Raw genomic sequence first — 23,031 nt, forward strand, 5'->3', positions numbered from 1 at the left:
ATCTCAGGGTGTAGATACACTTTTTAACATAGCAAATGTGTAATGCTAATGAATAAAACAATAAATTTATATATGATTTTTTTAAAGATTTTCGCGAAGTATTATATTATTTTTTCTTAATTTTCAAGCCATCAATAATGTTATAGTCGTGGGTTTTTACTTTTATAAAAATCGTTGTTTTTTAAAATGAATATAAAATATATTAAAACTATGAATTATTAGTGAAAAATCTCTATGACAAAACATAGAAAACTTAATAAACTAAATTTTAATAATATAAAATATATGTAATAATAAGATGGGGTCCTTTGACTAATTCACATTTTATAACATTTTTTTACAATAATTAAGTATATCTTTGACCTAAAATAAAAAAATATTTTTCTTTTTAATGTTTTCAGATACTATTACATTATTTGTTAATTAATACAGTTTAAATCGTAAATTATCAAAAAAAAATGTCTCAAACTGCAAGCTTCGTATTTTTCCGCTAGGTGCCTCTGGTAGGTAGAGGTATCGCCTTAAAGTGACGATACAAAATTACATTTAGCTTAGATTTACTCAATTTACCATGCCACGCTCCAGTGTTGGTGCATAGGGTGAGTGCAAGATCGCCCCACTTCCCTCGGTCCATCGCCACCTCACGCGCCTCCCACCCTGTATAGTGCGTAGATTGCTTTTGTTAGATTTAGTACATCCAATATGATTTAAATTCAGTAAAGTCAGAGCACATCTCTTGAAATAAAAAATAAAATTACCAATAAGTATACAAAAGGTTGCATTTTTCTAAATTTATTTTAGAATGAAATAAAATAATATTATCTAGGTATTACCTATATTGTTTTATTATCCAAAAAATACTCTGCCGCTGGCAGTCATTATAAAATACAAAACAAACAAAAACTCCTGACATCTATTATGTAAACTATTAACTATTTTTCTATTTTAAAATAATAAAAAAATAAAAATAATTTTCCAATATCGGATAATGAATGATATAAAAATTATAACCGGTGATTCAAATCTTTATTATTTTATTTTGTAATAAAATAAATGTAGTTTAATGATTAGTGACATCTCTACGTTCCAAATATTACTTACTTGATAAAATAAAATAAAATAGTAGAAATCTGCTATTTCTATAATGGCGTATGTATCGCTACCAACCTAGCGGAGGTTTGTTTCATTTGTACGGAAGACATCGAATATACCTATCTTCTCAATATACTGACTACTTGCGGAAAAGATTAGAATATCTTCAAGCACACGCAGATGGCCCATATCAAACGAGAAGAAGCGAGATAGACATATCTGTCTGCAGTGGGTCGTAATAATATTATTATCCGACGAAAAAATGGTAGATGAACGGTACGCGGATAGTGGCGAGCGTAGTAGTTTCTGATAAAGTATGCGCGATAATAACATGAAACGTAAAATAATTCATCGATGAGTTTTCGAAAGTGTCATTGTTTATGTGCCAAAAGTGAACCGTAGTTTATATCGCAAACCGAAATGGATAACTCCTCGCAGAATCAACTCGGTGAGTGCAGTTGTCAAATATTCACGAATATTTTGTTTGTTATGGATAACTGTACATTTTGACACGAAGCTGACGTACCCACGCCCCTATAACTAACATAACCTTTTTGCTTTCGCATCGTTGATTCACTATAATTTATCTCTCGGTGGTTTACCTTCACAAATAACAGCTCCAAAATACAATATACCTTGTTCAAAAATGTATGCCATACAAAATATTATTGTACCCCGTGTACCTGTACAAGAAATGAGTCATGTATATTGATGCCATCACTATTATTTTGCATAAGGTGTACAATTTAATAACTATTGACATCACCTTTGATTCTAGTTTGCCAAAACATCTTTCTCTGCTAACAGGTCAACTGAATATTTACTCATTCTCTAATGAAATAGAGATATCTCTATACAAAGTTAAAACCTGTCATTCGTTTCAAAATTTTTGACGTTTTCTTTTAAATAATAATACATTACAATTACTTACATAGTCTATTAATTTAATTTTAAAATATCGCCCTTCGATATGTTGTTAACTATAAGTCCTATATAATAATATATCCTTAATTAACAATAAAATTATATGTTTTTCAAATGATAAAATACTGAATTTGTGTTATGTTGACAGTTTGTGTTATGGGTAACCTATTTACCTAAAATTTAATTTCATAGTAAAATTGCTCCATTTAATTTATTATGGGTCAAATGCGTTATCATAATAATATATTCATCTATTCCATTTTATCAAAAAAAAATGATTTCCTGTAGAAAGTTTAGTAGGCCAAGTTTAATATTATAATAATCTGTCACAACAGAATTATATTGCATGTTAATTATTATAACCAGCAGAAACGGCTGGGGTTCACGCTATTTTATTACTTATTATAATATACTAACACATTTATAACTGCTTATATTGATTGTTTAATAAAAGTAATTCCATTATCCAATGCAATAGTACCTATAATCCATTGAAAACCACAATATATAGATAGTGCTTAGGCCTGGTTTTCATTGGTAGAGTTAGCGGTAGAATACTTTGACAAGTACTAAATATCTCTCTACAACTCTACCAGTGAAAACATAATTACGTAGACTACTCGAGCTAGGTAGAGAAAAGTAAGATTAAGAGTAAGACAGTGGAATAGTAACTCTGCTACTCGCCTTACCCCACCATCGATCTACGATCCAGTGTTGCCAGATAAATTGTTCAATATTCAATATGTATCAAAAATATTAAGGTAAAGGCACTAATGGTTGACACATTAAGAAAAAAATCTTGTTTTTTTTAATATAGAATACACATTTCTTCATAGATTTAAAAACCAGACATCTTAATCACTGCACAAAACCCTTACTGATTATATTATAATGAGAGAAAATAAGCAATAATCAAACACACTTTTTAATAAAACATTTTTGTATCCTATCTTTTATCACTAATGCTTGACATGGCAAAAAAGATGAATCACTAATAATTGACACCTTTAGACACCAATAGTTGACATGGAATATTTTGGTATAATTTACATGTACCTACCTAAATATTTTCTCCTTACCTTTTCTGGTACCTACATACAGACTAACCATCAACCGGTGACTCGTTTTTGCATTGTCAAAACAAATCATTACCATGATATCATTTTTATTAAATGCCTTTTGGACAACGCAGACATATTATTTATGATATCTCTTTTTCCCTTCTAAAATACATTTTTTTGGATTTGCAGTTGCTCGTAAATATTGGTCAATGTTACCAGCACTGCTACTATTTTTTTCCATCTTCAGATATGTATGAACTTGTTCTCATTTAATGCTACACATGAGATTTAACTTTATATAACAGTGTAATTCTAGGCACATTTTGTAGCTGTTGTAGTTGGAAGGCTTTGCCTCATCATGTATAGCTGCCTCCATAGCTGCTTAAAGCGTCAATTACATTGAGCTTCTTTACGAGCTGTTTGTTGGCGAATTTATAATCTGCCTGTAAAGTCGCCCAGTGTAATCATCGAACATGTTAGCTTGTTCGATAATTACACTGGGCGACTTTACAGGCAGATTATAAATTCGCAAACAAACAGCTCGTAAAGAAGCTCTATGTAATTGACGCTTAAGGCGATACTTCAGTGAAACGGCAAATAATTTTCAACTATAGGCGCGACAAAATTTTGGACTCGCTGGCAGTCTGAGAGAGAACGTCGAGGTGTCAATACGTAATTTTGTTTCGTGATGGCGACGGGGGTATTAATTCTTAAATCGTGTAAAGATAACTTAAAACGTTACCCATTTTAAAAAGATGTCAATGAATATATTATTATTGTTACTGATAGAACAATAAACAGAACATTAAATGGACGCATGTTGGATTTATATGACAAATTATATTTCGGTCGGCATGCGTCATTTGCACCCGCGACCTGCAATCTGCGCATCGCCTAGCCACGATCTTTTTAGACCATGCCTCAACTGAGGTATAGCCTTAATAGTATTGAAACATTTTGTCGTTTTATAGGTGGCATTTTTCTTGAGGCAGTCGCTTCGTGTTTTGCGGAACCAAAAGTTGACATTTAATTTACCTAGTAGTTGACATGTGTCTACTATTGGAGAGGATGGACGAAAAATATACTTTCTTATATGGAATCAAAACTGAATGTATGTGTATGCCGAAATTGTTGAAAAATCACTCTTATTGCAACTTTGATGTGATCACTACTAATTGACATACCCTGTCAACTATTAGGTTTTCTTTATTTTGTGGTCCAATAATTGACACCCATCAATTTCAGACATAAATTTAAATATATTGTCACGAAACCTATTCAAATCTACACTCTAACATATATTATTACATGTAAGATACCAAAAATCTGAAATAAAAACATATTATGTAATAATTTCTTACCTGTAAGAGTACAGCATTCTTAACGGATTTGGTAAGAAAATTTGAAATACGTACTCACTCTGTCACACTCTTTAAAAAATATTCGCCATTTTAATGGTTTGGCTCGAAAAGAAATGAGTTTTGACTGGTTCATCACAAAATTTACACTGTACATGTTTTTAAGCTATTTTCGAATGGATACATGCACAGGTTTTCTTATTTTAATTAATATATTTCAAAAGTGTCAACCATTAGTGCACTGTCAACCATTAGTGCCTTTACCTTAGTAGATTGACAAAAAAGTATGTATGAAAATCAGCGATTTTACCCAATGCAAATTGGACAAGTTGCTTTTAAAGCGTACCTACATATTGTTGTACTCTCAGAAGTATCTTTGGTAGTGTTCGGTTATCAGAAATACAGCAGAAAACATATTTTTAAAATAGCCGATAAACTGGATTATTTGTTAGGTTAACCTAACCCAAACTAACAAATAATTCAGTATATCGGGTATTTTCAAAATGTGTTTTCCGCTGTATTCCTGATAACCGAACAGTACCGTATCTTTATATTAAGTATTAGAAATAACTAACAACTTATTATGCTATTTTTTATTTCTAGTACTAAGTAACATCGTTTCACCAAGAATTAACAGTAAACATAATAATTATAAGTAATAGTAAGTTAAGTACTTAGGTATCTTTATAAAAAGGGTATACAAAATCACCTTTGACGCAATATAAATTTAGTAAACCTACTGACATTTTTCAGTAAACATGGCAACACTGCAGTGTGATCTCTGCTATACCCTATTGGCACTGTGCCGCAGTAGTTTGATTTTCTCCTTCGCACTTGCTTAAGTGTACGGTTGATAGGTACAACGAAACTTAATATTAAACTTATCCTCGTCTCAATCGCGCCCATCACCATACTCCACCACCATCGATGAGTTGACTCCTCCATACAATGTAGTATTTGAGTATTTGAGCCAGTACCTAAGTAGTTTACATGACCAATGAAAACTAGGCTTTATGGTTATATCCAGAACTAGATTTGTAAATTATTGCTAATGAAAAATGTATAGTAAGTATGTAGAAATAATAATAAATGCATTCAGAGACTATTTAAGTATATAAGTAAGTAAAAATAGAAAATATGGTTTCAGTTTCATGATTGTTTTAATACGTGACAATTAGGTAGAATCGGGTTTGAATATTGAATTTATCGTCAATGAAACATAATATCTTAGTTAGATTTTCAGTTCTATGGAAAATTTTAGCCGTAAATTACTTTCTGTTAATCATTTGATGGGACCTAGATGCATAGATGATCAGTGGGACTCTTTGGAGGAGGCCTTCACCCGAAGAGGGGTTCTTACAAACCAAACAAACTAATTACATATTACTGTTTAATTTATAAACATTATCTAATAGTATTATATACTTACAAAATAAAAAAATCTTAATATATATATATATATGTATGTATTACACAAAAATATAAAAAATTAATACTAATTAATATTATATAAACTAGAAAATAAGTAGATACTACAATCATAGATAGATATACTTATATATATAATAGATATATTCATAGGTGATATATATATTCATTAGATATAGTCAATTAACTGTCATTTACTTTTGTTTGTAAGAAATAAAAAGGCTTTTTTATTTTATTTATTTATTTATAATCATTTGATGTTAATCATTTTCGTATTTTCTGATGGTTAATAATTATTATTTACTCACCATAATATGAAAACCAAAATTCAATAAATAATTCTTTCAGGGTGGTCGAAGCACTTACACTTACAGTAGCACCTCGATTACCTGGATTTACTTATATGTTATGTTCATCAGTTTTGTAAGTTTACTTATACGAAAAATGTATGATTTCTAAGTTACTTAAGGTAAGTAGTAAAAAAATTTAATGAATAAGTTATCAATTATCTAGATTTATCGTTTTCCTGACTATCTTCATCCTCAATCAATCCGGGTAATCGAGGTTCCACTATACTATTTATGTGAGAAAAGCATTTTGTATTCGGAATATGATAAATATGTAAGACTGTTTCTAACTAATACTCCGTTTACACATGCATGGATTTACTGCTGACAGTACGTAGTATCGCGGCCATAACAAGAAAATGCACCTGTAAATATGTATTATCATACAAGTTGCAAGATTGCATGCATGAATCAAAAAAGTTCGGAATCTTCTGAATTTTCATGCGACAATTGGATTTGTTCGATATCTGCGCCTGCGCTGTAGAACGATAGTGGCAAACCTGCCGGTAAAAAAACGAACTACACCGCTCATTTTGAGGTTAACCGATTTTCACAACTTGTCAAATGGAACTATAAAATGACAACATCGCGTCTCGCTTACTCTTTAAGAATGAGATTGGTGAGACAGTCAGCACTTTTACGTGTGAACAGTTATTATCGCGATAGTTTAAAATACACACTATTGCTCCAAGTAAATTCATGCACGTGTACAGGTGCTATTATGCTGTCTTTAATTATTAATTTTAAATATGGCATTTTCATCGCACATGAGCAGAAAATACTCTATAGATGTGACATTCATAATATATTATATGAGAAGATTAAATCTTAAATGAAGTAATTTGATCTGCCTTCAAATGTTAAGAAGTATAATGATCTGCTCCATATGACTATCTTCCAATTGATCTGTCAATTTGTCGAACATTGGTCTCTTCTTCCTTTCGAGCCATTTCCATTACCGGACCAATCCCAATTGACTGGTGTTAGTCACATTTTGTTTATAGGGAGCATCATGTCTAATTGTTATATAATTAAGACTAAATGAAGACACAATAGAGCTATGGAACCACAGATACACAACATCCGCCACAGGATCAATAACGCAGAAATTTATTCCAAACCTAAACTCTGCCGTCTCTCTTGCCAGGAACATAAATATATCACACAAACTCACACAGATACTAACAGGCCACGGAGCGGTGCGAGCTTATCTAAAAAGATTTAAATTGAGGGATGATGACTGTTGTCCATGTGACGGCAACACATCTCAAACTGTGTGGCATGTCATCAACGACTGCCCTATACTAGAAAGGGAGCGATGGACTATCAGGACTCGGTGTAGACAGCATAATCATGAAATTGACCTCCAAAAGCCTCACGAAGTACTAAGCAATAGAACACTACACAAAATATTTAATCCTGGCCATAAAGAAAATTAAAAATATAAATGGAGGAACCTAATTAGCCCCACATCAATGCAACTAACCCACCCAACCACCTTGTATGAAAAAGCAAGGGCATGGTTATTAATATTTAAAAAAAAAAAATTAAGTATAGGTATTTGGCAGGTGTGCGGCTTCAGTAAAAAGATTGAAATATACTGTTCTATACATTGCAAATTTTCTTTACTCGATTCCTTCTTTGTAGTCACTACACTCTACTGAATGGAACAGCTCTGTCACCCTCATGCAAGTTATTGAATTTTTAAAATCATATTGCATATCAAATAAATATATATACCTATGTAAGTAAGTATCCCTAATAAAACTCTCAAAAGTTTTTTTCTGTTACGGCATCATTTTGATTTTTGGATTTATAAACCCTTTGATGCTAAAATACTCAGTTTATCAGATTCATGCTAATCTAAGAAATATACTGGTTTCTTATTGACCTTGTAAATTTAATCAGTGTCTCGATTAACAATAATTAACCTATTGTGTATGTAGGCACATAATATTTTTACCAGACCTATCCTACAATATTAATTGTACTGTATCCTGTTTTTGTGATACGGAGCAGGAAACATTTAATTCTCATTCCAATAAATTTCACTGAGTCAGGGCTTAGTCATCAAAGACCTAAGTAAATATAATAATATTATTTTTATTTAATAATACTTATCAGAACCCATTTTATCAATTTTCTATTGAGTAAGTATATTTATCAAATTAAGTAACTTCCTATTCATTGATAGCATTAACAAGTCGCGAGTGGAGAACTACAAGGTTCTAAGTGTTTGTCTTTGGAGAAACAAAAGTAACAATGAGGCAGCTTAGAATACTACTTCATTGTTGGGTTTGTTTTTTCAAGGACGAACACTTAGAACTTTGTTGTATTAGGCTCGCGAAGTGGGTCCTTGTTGTTTTGCAAATAACACTGTATTGCATTGATTATAAAACAGATGTATATTAATATTTCGATGTCTCCAAATTCTGAGTGCATCTTAGAAACCAGAAATGCCCAACGCGTTGATCGTAGGATAGGTTTTGGTCGGTTGTACCAATTGAAAATCATAAAAATATTAAAAGCTTATACAGGGGGTTCTCGTTATCCGAGGGCAATTGGGACCGAAAGGATACTTAAAGCGAATCCGCTTAAAACGGGCACCAAAATTACTTAGTAAATGGTTTTAATTGGGACACGTTTAGAACAGAAAAAGACATGTGAGCAAAACAGAAACAGCGTAGGAGTTTGGGATTGAAAGATTTAAAGTGACATTTGATGACTGTGAGCTATTGCGCTTGTGTTTTTTTATGTTTTTTATAGTTTTTTTTTCATTTTCCTGCAAATTCGTAACTCCGGGACTCAGATAACAAATACAGTGGAACCCCGATCTACCGTTCTCGCATAAATCCTTTTCCTGCACGGATCGTTCTTCTTTGAAAGTCCGGCCAAACACCCATATGAACAATGTTAAATAATCCTACATTAACCGTTCCCCGATTTATCGTTTTCCTCAATCTATCGTCTAAATATTATGGTCCCGTCACAAATATTATCCCGATTGACCGTTAATGTTGAATATTTTTAATTTCGCTTTCGTAGAATTGTTTATGATACAAACAGACCTTTCAGAACGTCGCTTTGTTTGCACAGGTCGGTCGGCGCTCAGGCTTGCCTTGCATCTCGTGTCACGAATTTTTATAAGTCGCAACTAAAATGCCCCCCCATGAAGAAAACTAGAACTCTCGCAGAGAAACTGAAAATATTTCATGATAATGAGGGAGAGAAAGAGAACATGTGAATCCTCACGCTTTAAACAGTGGCGTAGTCCCCTTACCATCATGCAGTAGGCTTTTTACACAATAGGAGAAGATTTTGACAATTAGTGCCAATTAGTTGAATGGAAAATGTTTCTTTGCGATAGTGAAAGACATGTGTTATTGTTTAATTGTCCTCGGTTCAAGTTGAAAAATGACAATGGTAAAGTGTGGTAGATCACAGCCTACTCAAAGTTGGAAATGTCTGTTACGATCGATCAATCGCTGTTTTGTTGTCTATCATTCCACTTTCAACTGTGCATAGCTTTCTTAATTAAGCCAGCTCTCACATCAAACCTCGTCTTGCCTGCAACGTGTCGACTACGTCGACGTGATGTCATCATTATTCACAAAACACACGTTGCCATATGGAGCTCCGCAGATTGGTCGAATGCGATTTTTTAGTTTGAAAAAAACATCTACTGTTGCAATCGACAAGTTGCATGCTTCTCGGGCTGCGAGTCGAATACGCCAGGACGCATACAAACACCTACGAATTGGTTATTCCTATACAGGCTCGCCTATCGCTAGGTAGATGTGCGTGGTCTTTATATATAACAATGGATTGATGTTCTTGGGGGGAGGTTTGATTTATGGCTGTGCGGCAGACGAGGCGAGTTTAGATGTGAGAGCTGGCTAAGAGTTAGTTATAAATATCGTCGACATTCTATGCATCAGGCCTTAATTCTATAATATTATGGCATATTTCTTCATGTGCACTTCAGTAAAATTATAGTCTGACACACACCTATATTTCCATGTCAATTGGTTGATTAGCCTCATAACGTACCTTTTTATCACTGATCAGATAAGTTTTCAACCTTTCAAAATAGGTGTGCCTGATAATAAATAGGCGACTTTAAAATTCTGAAGGTTCATTTACATTTCAAAAGTCAGTACTTACATGTCTTCATGAAAATATCCTTTCAATCTTATCATTTAACTTGGCTCACATGTTTTTAACCTTATCTTTCCCTTTAAAATTACATCCTTATCTTTTTTACATCACAAATTATGTTTAATTCGTAATGAATGAAACTATCGACTTCTATAAATAGTATTTGATTGTATAAAATTATACATCCAGAAATCTAAATGAAAACAACTAATGACACACTGTGGCGAAATAGGACTGGTTCTGCTCTACTCATACAAAAAACCAATAAACAAATGTATCCCACAAGCAATTCCGTGCACGCAAGGCCGGCCATAGGAAATCAGCGTGTATATACGCTGTACTTTACACTCATTAATTCACTCACTTAAGCCTCAATTACATTGAGCTTCTTTACGAGCTGTTTATTGGCGAATTTAAAAGCGGGTGATTCAGCTACTGCGATTTGATGATTACACACAAAACTTTCCATTCGCTGTGAACCCACAAGCCAGCGACTATTTTGACGGAACGTAGTTCGTTTTTTTACCGGGAGGTTGGTACTGCGCAGACGCAGTAGGCCCACACGCCGGCGTGTAGCGTGTAAAGTTGACCGGCTTTCAACTTTTCTTGGTAGAGTTTTTATAACCTGTTTATTAGCTTATTCGATGATTATACTGGGCGACTTTACAGGCAGATTGTAAATTCGCCAATAAACAGCTCGTAAAGAAGCTGAATGTAATTGAGGCTTTACTAATAATTTAATATAACCATGGTGAAATGCTTAACCAAAATAGTCTTTATGATAATATACTTACCTACTTTTAATATATTTCCAAAAAAAGGTATGTTTGTAAGGTTTAATTTGCGGCTCTCCGTGTACCGCCACGTTAATACCTCCCAGCATTTAATATGGCCGAATTTAAATTAGCAATACCCGATGCGGGTAGAAGAATAGTTTTCAAGAAGGCATATTTCTCAGCCGGCACAAATTTCATTTGACTAGCATCAAGTAGAGTAGTTTGCGTGAAAAGTACTGAAAGAAACCTCTATAGTAAATGCGAGGTATCCATAAAGGCATCTAGAAAAAAAACAATTCTTCGAGAATGTAATGAAATAAAATGTTTGATTACGGAATCTAAGTGGAGCTATGAAGGATATTTTATATCCATCAATTCCAGAAAGGGTGTCCTCCACCTTGAGCAATGTTTGGTTTTAAAAAATGGGTATTTGAGATTTATGGTACATAAGCCTACTCCTATTATAATACACACCAATTTCCTAGTTCTAAATAATCCAAATATCATTTCGGGCATATATCCAACCTAATTAATATATGATATAGACCAGTGTTATACTCCAAAATACTCCAAATGCATATGCTAAAAATTCCAATAAAATCTTCAAATCCCGTGCACCTGCAAGACGTGTTTATGCATTGTGTTTTTGTTCTTAAAATAGATTAATTGTTTTACATGACGAAATCAACTGCGATCATCGATCGAAAGTTTATTGTATTATATTACCATGTAAATAATATTTTTTTATTTCGGAGTGGTCTGCAAAACGTGTCTCCTATTTTCAGTGGTCCGCAGCCGTAAAAAGGTTGAGAATCACCTAACATGTTAATCTAATCATGCCAATTGGTGTTTCATCAAATTCTGTAATATTGACTACCATTTCTTTTGATTTTTAAATATGGTTGATATTTTACCTTGATTCCTAGATAGTCTCACGATTTTACTTATATTGATGTTTTATTATGTTAGATATCAATGTATGTAAGTGTACTTCAATCGTTTTTTATCTTCCGCAAACAGATTTTAACCATTTATTACATGCAGAACATAATATGAAGCGCCTAGTTTCAAATCCCCCTACAACGGTTTATGAAAAATTTTGAGTTACCTAGATATGTACAGTCGCACTCAGTTATTACGATCACGGATATAGCGAAATCTCGGATGTAACGAGGAAACATTTGTTGACATTTTAGTTTATGATTTTCGCCATACATTTATTCACTGTTATAACAAGCAACTTATCGGATATACCGAGCTAAAATATTGTCAAAATTTTTCTTAAAACTGTTAATGTGTTGATCGTTTAAAAACATTTCGACCCTAAGCATTAAAATCCGACCCGGCAGCATGCTGCCGGGATCGCATTACGTTTATGACACTAGTTAAGTGTCTATGTACCTACCTAATTGGTGTTTTTACCGACAATATTGAAAAAGTATCCACGCATATGGTTGAAATAAGTAAAAAATCCAAGGTTTGTGAACTCTAGTTACCTACCAGTGTTCATTACAATAGACAACTTCTTTTGTAGTTTATGAATGCCATGCTTGTTTCGGGGATTTTTACGGTGGTTTTTGTGTTATGTGACCACTCATTTAAAAATACCTATTCTATGATATAACGAACAAATTCAGTCGGCCCCATCTTCCTCGTAATAACCAAGTTCGACTGTATTTAGATGGATATTTTTGTTACCTATATGATGGCCAAAGATTGAACTTTAAAAACGCCAAAAACCGTCAATACGTATGACCAAAAATTAGGGTAAATTTCAAAACCCGCTAAAATGGTTGGGTGTGGTTTTTCAAATACTGCTAAAATGGATAAGTAAGCCAAAATACTCTTTAGAATGTACGAATTAAATAATATATACATCAAGTTCACCGATTTTATAGATATGAGTTTTTCTCATTTTTCTCAAAACTACCTAAAATCGTTTCAGGGGGTTTTGAAACTAGGCGCTTCATATGTCACATAGAGCTGGTGTTTGATTAAGATAAAAATAGCTAAATGGTACTTTGGTGTTGTTGCAGTAAATGTGGTGGTGGAGCACGACTACACAGCGGCAGACGAAGACGAACTGAGTCTGTGCCGCGGCGACACAATCCGATCCGTGGAGAGGAGACCGGGGGGCTGGTGGTTCGGAGAACTGGGAAGGAGGAAGGGCCTCTTCCCTGACAACTTCGTCAAAGTCATCGGAAGCGTGCACGATGTCCTCAACGGAGTCACCTTGAGGTCAGTCAACATCGTCATCGTATAGCGGCAATGACAAAATGATCAACAGGAAATTGCACTATTTCACTCGTCCGTGTTCACTGTTCAGTATTGTTAACCTTGTTATTAATCCTAATTTCGGCACCTTAGGATCAAAGACACCCATCTCGATTTTTGGCAATTTTACGTTACGTATGGTACTGGAGATAAAAAAACATTGAGACTGGAGAAATTCAATAAATAAAAGATAATTTATATACGTATTTGCTGAAAACACTTTCATATTAATGTTAGTGGAGTGTAAATTTACTTTTACGTGTTTGGTGTCTCTTGTAAAATAGAGAAAATGAAATACGCTTTTGGCCCGATGTTAAACTGCTAAAATTAAAATTCAAAAATCTTCATTTTTTTGATATGGTAGCATTTATTTTGAGTCAAATTTGAAGCTGCTTGTAGAAATCAAAGAATACACAATTTGTGCATTACTCATCAGAGACGGTGTTGCCAATGTTTGTCGACAAAAATTTGACAGATGTAGTATGATAACAAGTAAGTATTTGACAAGAAAAAATGCTAGGTTTTATAAAGATTTAAAAAATACTACAGATAAGTGTATGTATGGTTATTCATTGAGGAAAATGATTGATGTTTTGTTGACATCTTCCAACAAAAATCGATGATAAAATACAATTTTTTCCATGTAGGGTTACTTTAATATGCAATTGTTATCGGAATCATGGTTAGGAGTTTTTTAAGAGCATTGACAAAACCCTTTTACTTGAACTTGTTACAACAACGTGTGTTTAGTGAATATATTAATCAAAACTATTGTAAACACACTGGTTAAATGACACATGCGATTTTAAAAGTCACATAGACAAGTGGAAATTCTAGATCAGGCAAGAAAGATACTGCATGAGTAAGGAATTCCATTCTAAATGGAGGTATTGCGGGTCTTCAGTCAATTTGATAACAGTATATCGGTGATAGCAATAAGTAGTTTGATTGCAGACATCCAGTGAATTGACGGAGACCTGAAAAAGAATGTTTCAAGGATTATCACCTTCAGCCGGTCCAAATGATCAAATGTTACTAAAACACAAAAATCACTACTATCAAATTGAGATTCATCTGTAATTTACAATGAAAAATCCAACACTTACTATGCGTGTCTAATATGATTTCATTTATTAAAATCAATATAAACTGGTCATAAATTGGTGAACAAGTTTATTACCATTTTTGTTCCTAAGCAGTGGATAATTATGATCCTTCACAAAACGAAGATTATCTCAATACACTGCTAGTATTGGTTGTTAGCCATTTATCTAATCTGTTATGCCCATGCTGTGGATCGACCACAACATGTTGCCAAAAGTTGCCGTACTTTACATAACCATCATAATGCATCAAAAAGGCAAGAAACTATACTCACCGCCCTATATAAAAATTTTGTAATGTTGCAGGCATCCCAACCCCAACCCTCAGTATTGCCGAGCGATGTTCAGCTACCAGCCGGCCAATCACGACGAGCTGAGTCTGTCGGTCGGCGACATCATTCAAGTGCTGGGCGAAGTAGAGGAAGGCTGGTGGAGGGGGCAGCGGGACAATCAACAGGGAGTCTTTCCTTCCAACTTTGTTGTGCCACTAGAACCAGTTGTCCAGCCGCCTCCTGTTTTACCACCCAAAGCAGGTATGTTGGCTAACACCTGTGTACCATTTCATAGGGCGTTGTCCTTTCGCTCTCTCATTTTTTGGTCATATAGCCCGCATGGAAGATGAGAATCTGGAATAACTCGTGGTATTTTTCTTTCGACCATGTCCAATCCTAATAGGATCATATCGTCGGTGTTTTGTAAAAAGGGCGAATTAACCAAAATGCTACTTTACAGGAGGAGGATTTTTAACTTTTGACGTTTATTTGTTTTTTACCTGTAGATGATTATAAATATCTAACAAGTTTATAATAAAGCTTAGAAAGAATACTGTCATTACAATAGGTATTATTATATAATATTTTAAAAGGCCTAATATGTCACATTTGCTTTTTATTTCGTTATTTTTAATTATTTTTTAGTCGATTATCGTTTTTGAGTACTTTCCTGTGGAGATAAAAATTCGCCGTTTTTACACAACAAAGCTAGTGGGGTACATATTGTATTTTCATTAAAATCTCAATTTCGCCAAAATGGTTGATTCGCCCTTTTTACAAAACACCGACGATATGGGCCTCCACAGAGTGGAGGTTTGTATACCAGATTTTTGTTTTTATGAGAAATGGATGTCAGCCACTTGCTCAACCTATTAGGTCCATACTCTAACTCATACACAAATTGAAAAACAATATGTGTACTTGCCAGACCCAGGATTCGAACCTGGGACCCACAACGCTTAATCCGCGCTGCCATCTGAGGAGTTGTATTTGGAGTTGGTGTTTGGTCAGGTAGAAAATCAGAGAAAACGAGGGAAGAGCTCCCTCCAGATGGGCAGACCAAATCAGGAGTACCACAGGCTTTCGACTGAAACTAATTCTACTTACAGCTGAATGCTGAGAGAGATGTAGCCGAACCGTGGAAATGACTGTCAGGTGACCAAATCATTTGGTTCACGATTCTCAATCTTGAAATCTCAATGAAAACGAAGTCCTTTCTCCTTATCATTGAGGAGGCAAAGGTCCAGAGATTTTCACAGTGTGCGAATCAGCACCATAGGATATTCTAAAATTTTAATAAGCCGGGTCTGTAATTGATTGATGTGATTTAATTTTCTTTATGGCTCTGAAAGTATCATTACATACTAAGGCAGTGCTTTTCAAACTGTTTCATTTCGTGATACCCTGTGAAATTCTCCATGTTAACTATATTGAAAGTATTTTTGAAACCAATTGCTAATGTGAGAAAGGTGCTGTTCAAAAACAATTTTTGTATTGTGAAAAGGAAGTATTGGAAGTTACAAACTGGTGCAACGTTGGGATTCTCTTGAATTATTATATTTTTCAAACAGCTTGTGACGCCCCTGGTAATTGGTCAAGGTGCATTACTTTGAATACAGGCCCCGCAAAATGAAGTTTGAAGACCACTACAGTTTCTAATAATACAATAGGAAGGTCGGTGAATGTGCACTCCCAAATAACTACTAAATACTAATACTCTGAAAACGAAGAACTCACATATGAAGGTTGGCTTTGTTCTTGCTACTTTGGTGATGAGAGAGGCATACGAGAATTGATCACATTATAATATGGACAAAAAAAAAATATATTAGGAACACAGTGATTTAATTTGATAGCGCTCCGCGCAGAGCTGCGTTTATTTATTCAAAACAAAAACAATACAGTTGCACATGGGGGGAGGTAACCATTGATTCAGTATTCTTAGGATAATTACGATTATTATGGGGCGTTGGGGCGAAACAGTTGATTGTCGCGAATTAAGGAGGTTGATTATTTAGGGGCACGTAATAATTAATTGGTTTGCACTTCACTTTATATTATTACCACATTATTTATCAATAACACCGTAACACTAGGGGCACAATCATTGGGACGCGGGTGATTACGTAATTTTGCTCGTAACTTCACCCGCGAGCGACGGGGCACATCTTTTTCGTATTATCTGCTCTCCATGGTAGGTTTTAACTAACTGATTTTCAAAGGGTATTCTTACATTTGGGGGATCTAGTCTGCTGAGGAGAAGAGCAAGGGTAGGTTTGAAAAATTGCAAGGTTTTCGTCGGGCTCGGCTATCTTAACGGTATGCGCTTGGGGTCTGGGACGACCTTGGGAGCTAGCAGGTATGTTATGCGTTTGGTTTGAATGGGCGCTGAGGAAGCCTGTTTGTTTCGAAAAGTATTTATTTTTTTGTTGTAAGGCAGGGCTGGTTAACTTTTGTCAGGGATATTTTAATATTGAGGTTAAATTCCTGATATGGCATTAGAGACCTTTTTATGGAAAAGGGTTTCATTTGGTAATAATACAAACAAATATTGTATAATCATATAGAGAATATATAATGTAGCTTGGCCATATACATTTTAAATATACATCTACTGCATAGATATTTGTAAGGTTTTAAGCTATCATGAATGAATTGAAAGGATAAAAGAAATAGTCAGAAGATTAATTATTTTTTTAGTGCGAGAGCAGTGCAAGGTCCTGTTTCCTTACACTGCGGCCAACGGCGACGAGCTGACATTGGCAGAGGGAGACATCGTCACAATCCTCACACGAGACGTTCCCGACCAAGGGTGGTGGAGAGGCGAATTGAGAGGGCGAGCTGGACTCTTCCCTGATAACTTTGTCACCGTTCTGCCTACCTTGTCACATGGTAAAACACTTTCATTTTAGTTGCATTCTGTCAAAAATAGCAGAGCCTCGAACAATAAGTTGTCGATTAATATAAATGATATATTTGAATACAAAATGTATGAGATTATAAAATAATATGAATGACAGGGCTCTAGCCTGGGGGCCCGGCGTGGTGGGTCAACCAAATAAGAGTTAAACACAAATTTGCTCTAATAGTAAAAAAAATACTAGCGCTATTTTACTTTATCAATATTAACGTTTTAAAATATGTGTTTGTGCGATGCAAATTTTGATTACTGTGTATCGATACTCGATAACTCTATAATTCAAGTGGATGTATTCAACACTACAAAAAAAAACATTAAAAATTCACTGAATACTTTTGATTTGATCTCGAACACCATTTTTGAAAATGCTGCTGTAAAGTTTCACACTGCCTTTAACTTCAGCGATCGGTAAGACGGTCCACCAAAAATCCTGGCCTGGGGGCCCGCTTCAAAATTATGATCATTCATATTCATTCAAAATTATATTCCCCATATGTATTAAGGCTGTACCTCAGTTGAGGCATGGTCTAAAAAGATCGTGGCTAGGTGATGCGCGGATTGCGGGTCTTGGGTGCAAATGACGCATGCCGAACAAAATACAATTTGTCATATAAATCCAACATGCGTCCATTTAATGTTCTATTAGTAACAATAATATTAAATTCATTGACATATTTTCTTTTTCAATTAAATGGGTAACGTTTTCAGTCATCTTTACACGATTTAAGAATTAATACCCCCGTCGCCATCACGAAACAAATTGACGTATTCACACCTCGACGTTCGCTCTCAGATTGCCAGCGAGTCCAAAATTTCGTCGCGCCTATAGTTGAAAATTATTTGCTGTTTCACTGAAGTATCGTCTTAAGTCGTAAGATACATATTTATCTTTACCATAAATTGTCTCCAAAAATATCTAAATCTATCGGAGAATACACAGTAACCACAAAACGTTTTATCTTGTGCAAAGATAGTAAGGGAATATAAGGACGTTTTTATTTTCTTATTAAAAAAGTACATAATATACTAAATTTTTATCCCGTACAGGTATTTTTCGACTAGAAACTGAAAACAATAATATTTTATTGATTTCAGATGTTGTTATTGTTTGATTTTTGCATAAGATGAGAGTGGTCCAAAAGTTTTTTCAAACCTAAACTAATTTAATCAAATGCCTATTCTATATGCTAAATCAATGATTGAAATACACAAACTGGTTTCAATATCTTGTATTCCAATACCTATACAGCGAGTTTTCGACTTACGACCATTCACACTTATCGTCGCTATAGGATTGGTTTGTCGAATATCCGTTTTTGTTGAAATCGACCTTTTAATGCAGAGTGATTTTTTGTATCTAAATGGACCAGAACCATCCTTTTCTTTAAATTACTTTGTAATGAATACAGCATTCATATGCTGTAAAAACAACAATTTAAATACCTCCATGTAGGATAATGAAATTTGTTTTTCGTTTCCTGAACATTTGACATTTGGTCTATTCGACAAACTAATCCTATAACAAGGTTATGACAAACAAAAAAATCCGTTTTTAAAGTTTTTGTCATACCGCCAGCGCTGCTGGTGTAAATAAGATAATGCAATCGATTGTGTCATCTATAATTTTTTAAACAATGTGCAAGTTAGTCACCCTTTGTGTGCGTTTGGTTTACTCACGGTTTACATTTGGAGTTCTAATTTGTTTTTGCATAATTTATTTCTGATTTTTTCACTCCTAAAATGGCTAGTTAGAGTGAAAAAAATAAGAGAAAGACAATAAACATAGAGATGACAATAAAAATAATAAAACAGCCTGAGTGCTGGAAAACAATGTCAGACTTGTCACGCAAGCTCCGGCCGATTTAAAAGATTTAAAAAACGTGAAAGCTATCATATTGTGAGGATACATTCCAATAGAAGATAAGTGCATGCCTGGCTTTAGATCATGTAAATTTAATATTGTGTAACCCCTTTGTTGAGTGGAAATGTCTCTAGTTATAAACTGAAGCCATTTTTGATTTATCATTCTAAAAATCCAAGAGCCTTTAAAGGAATCGATAAGTTTACTTTATAGCTACAATATCGTTGGAATAAAAAGGCATGGATGGATTCAAGACTGGTTTGACAACTGTTTAATTCCAGATGTAAAGAAATATAGTGTGTCGTCGTTATCTGTCATAAGTCCAGAACTCACTGTATAATAAAACACTTTTAATACTGACAGTCTTTTGTGATTACGTAGATAATCAGCACTCAATACAACTTTGCTGTCGGAAACAAGTGGTTCAAAACTATGTTTACTTGATTTCTGTTCACAATACATAATTATGACAGCTATCACTTTTTCGCGCGTTCGAAAATCGATAATCCATAAGCCCATTTCTTTTCTTTATTATTATATCTTTACATTTTGCCCTAACAAAAATGTCATTGTATAAATCAATAATAACAGAACCCCATGTTAATCCTTTCTATGCCGCAATTAGTTAATTGGTGTAATTAACGTAAGAATTGGTGTAATTACGGCGCGTAAACGCGCTTTCGGCAGAATGAATGAATGAATTAATATCTTGTCCAGGAGAATGTCTTGCTAAACAAATGGAACCAGTCACCGGGTTTTATTTTAATTAATACAAGATACGAACCTATGTTCTTGTGCTAAATCAGTGATGCACAAACCGCGGCCCATGGGATGCATGCGGTCCATAATAACAAATACTTCATCACCAAATTTTGCCTTGAATATGACAAAATTCTAATTTCCTATATATTTTTATATATTTATTTATTTGAAAAAGACAAGTTGAGTACATAACAAGTTCTATCGTGCAAATACATAATATATGTACGTAATGCAGAGTGGAGAGTGATTGGAATAGCTGATATGTAACTACAGTAAACTTCCGATTATCTGTGTGCGGATTATCCGTGCACGAGTTTTATTTTTAAAAAATCGCTCACTTTCGTAAACATGAAGATTGGTTCAGAACTCTTAGGAAAATTCGATCTGATATTAGAAAATCATTAAAAGATTCCCGCAAACAAACGAAAATCACATATTTTTTTAATAAATAATGAGTTTTAAACATGTTAAAATAATAATTGTATGCTTTAGAAATGTATATTATACAGTAGGTACTCTCTCAGTAATCCGCCACCCCAAAAACCAGACATGTGTCCAATTAGTGAAAGCGGCGGATTATCGTGCATACATACAAAATATAGTAAAAATTAAAATAGGTATTTCGTAAAAATAGTTTTTTTGAGAAATTTGTAGGTATTAGCAAATTACGGTTTTATTTATAATCAAAATCAAGTATTTACTAAATTATACGTATTTATAAACTAAGTTTATTAACTAAATATTGAACAGTAAATCACTTGACACAACCAGTTGTTCAGTGAGGTAGATATTCTTGAATGGCTTAGGATTCCTGGCTTTCCCTATGACCAAAAGCTTTATTTTGTGTGTCCCGGTTGCATTGGAGCATGGCATAATTGTGATGCGGTCCTTGGGCACTTTCGTCCCTGGTACATTGCTTTCTTCGCGTTGAGCGTACATTTTACGAAGGAGAAGTTTCCAAAATAAACCTGTCTCATCTGCGTTGTATAATACTCGTACGCGACGGACTACTGAATTTGACAATCGAATAACGGCGAATTTTGAGCTTGATTTTGTGCTTTCAACTAGTAAAAATAACGGCAGATTATAGTAGTTGTCGGATAATCGAGCGGCAGATTACTGAGAGTGTACTGTATATTGTGTAGTATTTTAAAAAGAAAACAACCATAATTCGGATTAACTGTGTTTTTCATTTATCCGTACCGCCTCTCCCCACCATTAGCCCGAATAATCGGGAGTCTACTGTATTAAATTTAAAATAATAAAATGTAGGTATGTCTAGTCTAACATTTTTACTCACTGCGGCCCTTGAAAAATTAGATAATCGATAAATTCGCCCTTCATTCAAATAGGTTGTCCACCACTGTGCTAATTTTTTTTAATTTGATAAAATTAACAGGTAGTCTTATTTTAACTGAAAATAGTTCCAAAATAATATACAAATTGATATCAGTACCTACTGGATACCTTATCAGCTTTTTTTCTACATTCTATTATCTTATCTTATTATGATAGAGAGATAGAAGGGGAACCATCATTATGAAATAAATTTCTCATCAGCATTTATTTAGTGTGCATTATTATTTATTTAAAATGTAAACATTTTTTGCACGTAGCGATTTTCAATACACCATTATATTTTATTTATTCTAGGAACTAATTCGTCGGCTGAAACGTTTGACAAAAAACCAGCGAGACCCGTAAAGATCCTAACTAACAAAAACCAGCCGGTCTCCATGAATAGGAAAGACTCCACCTCTTCAAAATCAAGGTGACCTTACTAACCTGTACCCTAAATTATATATATTTTTAATTACCGCCTCCATCATCAGCTATCCACTACTTACCTGTTACTGAATACGATTCCCTTCAACATTTTCAAATGTTGGAATCAACTACACCGACTAAGGACGACATTTCCTAAGAAAATTAAATAACTTGGAAATTCTTGACATGCCACCAAAAAATAGCTATGGGGAGTAATATGAACATAGTTTTCTCTGAAAGTTTGCCATTCTTGTATATATTTTAAACACATAACTCATTATGGATAAACACTTGATCCGGCTACAATGCATAAGTGCCGGGTTATTCTAATATAAATGTTTATATAGGTAAATCAGTATACAGTGGCACCATGGACACAGTAAAAGCGGCTGGCTTGCAGTTGTAGTGGTATTGTTTGGTAGCATTGCAGCAGACAATTCATATACACCCGCGAATCGCCTACGGTGCCACTGTATACTGTTTTAGTGGCCCATTTTTGGCGGACGTTGGCTCTACTTTCGAATATAGGTGCACATAACCGCTAGCTAAGCTATACTATTGGCTTCATATTTTATTATTATGCTTATAGAACAGATATTAAAGGAAACCTTCTTCTATAGAGATGGAGCCTAAACATATGAAAATGAAGCAAAAAAAACACCCACTGGGTCTGCTAATTTTTATACAAACTCTCAAATGAGAGATTACATACTCGTATGTAATATTTTTGCATACAAAATAGTACTTACGTCAAACTGGAATTGGAACATCAATGATTTTTATAGGGACACCACAGAAGTCTCCATCTCGAAGAAAGTTCAACCTCTTATTAGACAATTTGAATGTAATGAAGTTGCAATAAACCATTTCTTTTATTCAACGAATAATTCACAAGATTTGAGAATGTAACATTTCATATATCGAACAT

At 34.1% G+C, this 23,031-nt stretch overlaps 1 protein-coding gene across 2 annotated transcripts in view; it reads left to right on the forward strand.

Moving 5' to 3' along the window:
- Positions 1-1,279: 1,279 nt before the first annotated feature.
- Positions 1,280-23,031, forward strand: part of cindr (CIN85 and CD2AP related) — a 32,169-nt gene continuing 10,417 nt past the window's right edge. Inside the window, exons 1-5 of one of the 2 annotated variants that reach the window (XM_085951157.1) lie at positions 1,280-1,540; positions 13,181-13,382; positions 14,828-15,054; positions 17,494-17,685; positions 21,990-22,107. In XM_085951157.1, coding sequence (XP_085807283.1) covers positions 1,513-1,540; positions 13,181-13,382; positions 14,828-15,054; positions 17,494-17,685; positions 21,990-22,107 — 767 coding nt within the window. In that variant the 5' untranslated portion in view covers positions 1,280-1,512. The remainder of the gene's footprint in view (positions 1,541-13,180; positions 13,383-14,827; positions 15,055-17,493; positions 17,686-21,989; positions 22,108-23,031) is intronic. The other variant, XM_085951150.1, reaches the window with a different exon arrangement.

Source organism: Rhyacophila brunnea, unplaced genomic scaffold (assembly GCF_057557595.1).
Source record: "Rhyacophila brunnea isolate RB1 unplaced genomic scaffold, BYU_Rbru_1.0 scaffold_10, whole genome shotgun sequence".
In the NCBI taxonomy this organism is placed as follows: domain Eukaryota; kingdom Metazoa; phylum Arthropoda; class Insecta; order Trichoptera; family Rhyacophilidae; genus Rhyacophila; species Rhyacophila brunnea.